The sequence below is a fragment of the Trametes versicolor genome (assembly GCF_000271585.1).
Source record: "Trametes versicolor FP-101664 SS1 unplaced genomic scaffold TRAVEscaffold_2, whole genome shotgun sequence".
Classification (NCBI taxonomy): Eukaryota; Fungi; Basidiomycota; class Agaricomycetes; order Polyporales; family Polyporaceae; genus Trametes; species Trametes versicolor.
The window spans coordinates 2,409,070-2,411,866 of NW_007360322.1; the positions used below are offsets into that span (position 1 = coordinate 2,409,070).

The 2,797-nt window shown below is 58.0% G+C and overlaps 1 protein-coding gene across 1 annotated transcript in view; it reads right to left on the reverse strand.

The window, feature by feature from the left end:
• Positions 1-1,730: 1,730 nt before the first annotated feature.
• TRAVEDRAFT_56280 (thioredoxin-like protein) overlaps positions 1,731-2,797 on the reverse strand; it is a gene marked incomplete at its 5' end in the record, with an annotated part of 1,462 nt that continues 395 nt past the window's right edge. The window contains 4 exons of the mRNA XM_008035803.1: positions 1,731-1,834; positions 1,905-2,405; positions 2,466-2,570; positions 2,632-2,652. Of these exons, the coding sequence (XP_008033994.1) occupies positions 1,781-1,834; positions 1,905-2,405; positions 2,466-2,570; positions 2,632-2,652 (681 nt within the window). The 3' untranslated portion in view covers positions 1,731-1,780. The remainder of the gene's footprint in view (positions 1,835-1,904; positions 2,406-2,465; positions 2,571-2,631; positions 2,653-2,797) is intronic.

The following is a 2,797-nucleotide window of genomic DNA, read 5'->3' on the forward strand; positions in this document are numbered from 1 at the left end:
CGTCGTTCCGTCATCCTTGGTGACCGTGCTCCCGTCGCCGCCAAACTGAACGAGCGCCTGAGCGCTCCCTGTCGTCGGTGTCGTGCCAGTCGAGTTCGACGCGGTGGCGGCGCTGCCCGAACTGGTCTTGCTATCATGCTTCGGCCTGATGACCACGAAGTAGACAGGAAGGACGACGGCCGCGGCGACGATGATAATCGCGGCGATCCAGAACCAGAGAGTCTTGTAGAAAGGGCGCTTCGCGGGCCGTGGATCTGTCAGGTACCCGCTCTCGGACTCCTTGCCGGCGAGCGGGCTGCTGTTGTACGGGGCTGGTTGCTCTTGTAGCAAGGGGGCGAACTCGCGGGGGATTGACGTGAGAGACTCCTTTGGCAGGTTGTTCTCCGCCGGGCGTAAATAAGGTGACTCGCCGCGGAGAGTGGCTTGGGAGCCCCCCGCGGATGGCGGTAGGCCGTAAGGGTTGAAGTCGCCAGACATGAGTTGTTAAAAGATTGTTAAGCGGGGCGCGTTTGAGCAGCCCTTGGAGGGGCGCGCAGCAGGCGAGCCGGAGACGGTGCAGAGGGAGGGAGGAAGAGGCAAAGCCGGGAATGTTGAACGGCGTATATTAGCGATGGGAAACCCGCCCATGCTGTACATACTGTGTCCGCCTCCAGCGGCGGGCACACGATCGGTCGCCCGAAATAGTCCGTCTTCGCGTCTTGCCGTGAACTCTGCCGTGAGCTTATGCAACAGCCCGCGAACGCGCGCCGGAGGCCGTCAGCCTCACCGTTCAACGTACTCTCCAGTCAACAACCCCATACCAGCAGTCTATAATTTCTTCATGCTCTCTTCATATTCCAGCAGCGTCGTACCACATCCACCGGTGGAGGGGGCGAAAGGAAAGCGGCTGACGATCCCCTTGGCGTGGCGATGCGTCCAACAAAGCTGAATATATGCATGCTTGACGACAGAAGAGGACACCAGACCGGTCAGATGTTTTGATGTGCATACGGCGGTGTCGTCCATAGATTCGGAGGTGCGAGAGCTTGGCACGCGGTCAACCGCGCCAGAAGACGACGTACCATCCAGAAGGCAATCGTGTCCCCCCGAGAAAGCTGCGAGGCCCATTCTTATTCCGTCGCCCCCACCCCACTTGCAGCGTGTCCTGCTTGAAGCCACGCGCACGAGAATGCTCCTGAAGCCACATACGGCCCGAGGATCTTCTTGCAAACTGTTGCAGCGATGCGCTGATGGATACCGCAGTGATATCGACTTGTCTGGGCGGTTTCTGCACAGCGTCTAGCTCTAGTGTGTCTGGCATCACAGCTTAGCATAGATGTTTGAAAATGGAGAGCAATTGAATGCGTCGAGAGTCCACTCATGAAATAGATTGGAGACAAGATGGGGGTTATGGCTTAGGGGAGCGGAGTTGCAGCTACGCACTTTAGGCGCTTGTCTGAATCCGCGCAAATGGATTTCCTTTTCTCAGACTGCGTCTCACTACCGCAAGCGCAAGGCTCCTTCCATAATTTCGAGTGCGTTGCTCTATATACCCCCATTATTAACTCAGCAGGCATTCAGAGCGAGAAGGCGGGGCCAACTTATGAAATTACTCGTGCGGTCCTTGATAAGTATTCATTCTACGATCACAGCCACCATATACAAGTTTTGCCCCGAAATAGGTCTCCAGCGTTCGGTATAAATACCACTCAGTTTATGCAGACCCGTAGAGATGAAAATTGTTGAGTGGTGGTGTTCACATTATAGTCATGCTATCATACAATCTGACTCAAGATATCCTCTACGCCGGTCGTCGCAGCATCGGGATAGCCTTCGCCGCCTCGAGTTGCACATCCTGTAAAATCGCATTCATCGCCAGAGGTCAGCCAACACTAGGAGAGGCCAAACGAAAGCGCAGCACTCACATCCCCGCCCCACGACTTCACGAAACTCGCGCGCGCACGTATATCCCGCACATACTGACTAATGCGCGCAAACCGCTCGCTCGCCAGCGCCGCCCGCATGGTCTCCCCGTCCGCCTCGCTGTACTTCCCCAGCCCCGCGTCAAGATACAACATCATGCGCGCGAGGAACGGCGCGACCGCCGCCTCCGCGAGCGACCACTCGCCCACCGCGAATCCCGCGGGCGGCAGCGCGCTCTGCAGCGTCTCGAGCGCCTGGAGGAAGGGCCCGACCGGCTCTCCGCGGAAGAACGCGTCGCGGAACTGGTCGTGCAGGTAGTTCTGGTAGATGGCGATGAACGCGCGGGCGCGGGCGCGCTGGACGGGGGATGCGGGGAGGAGCTTTGCTTCTGGGAAGACGTCGGCGACGAACTCGAGCAGCGCGAGTGACTCTACGAGCTTCTCGGACTCCGGGGAGGGCTCGTCGGGCGGGACCTGTGGACCTCCGAAAGTGATGGCGGGGACCTGGGACGCAAAGAGGTGAGTGGGTGATGGGAGTAGGAGATTGTGCGGGGATATCTGCACCTTTCCGAGCGGATTGACACGCTTGTACCATTCCGGCTTGTCGCGATGGACGTTTATTTGGCAGAGGGTGTACTCCGCGCCCGCCTCTTCGAGAGCAATATGCGCCTACCAGGAGTTCGCGTTAGTGAGGACATGTGCAACATCCATGCCAACTGTTGGGACAGACCCGATGGCCGTACGGCGAGAACTAGTAGAGTGGTAGGTCAGACACAGAGTTTCTATAACCCTCAACGAGAACAACTGACCGTGGTCGTATACAAGGTGATCTGCTCGGTGCAAGGCATGTCGGTGAAGTGGGATGTGTTGTACGAAATCCATTCTGCATGCAGTCT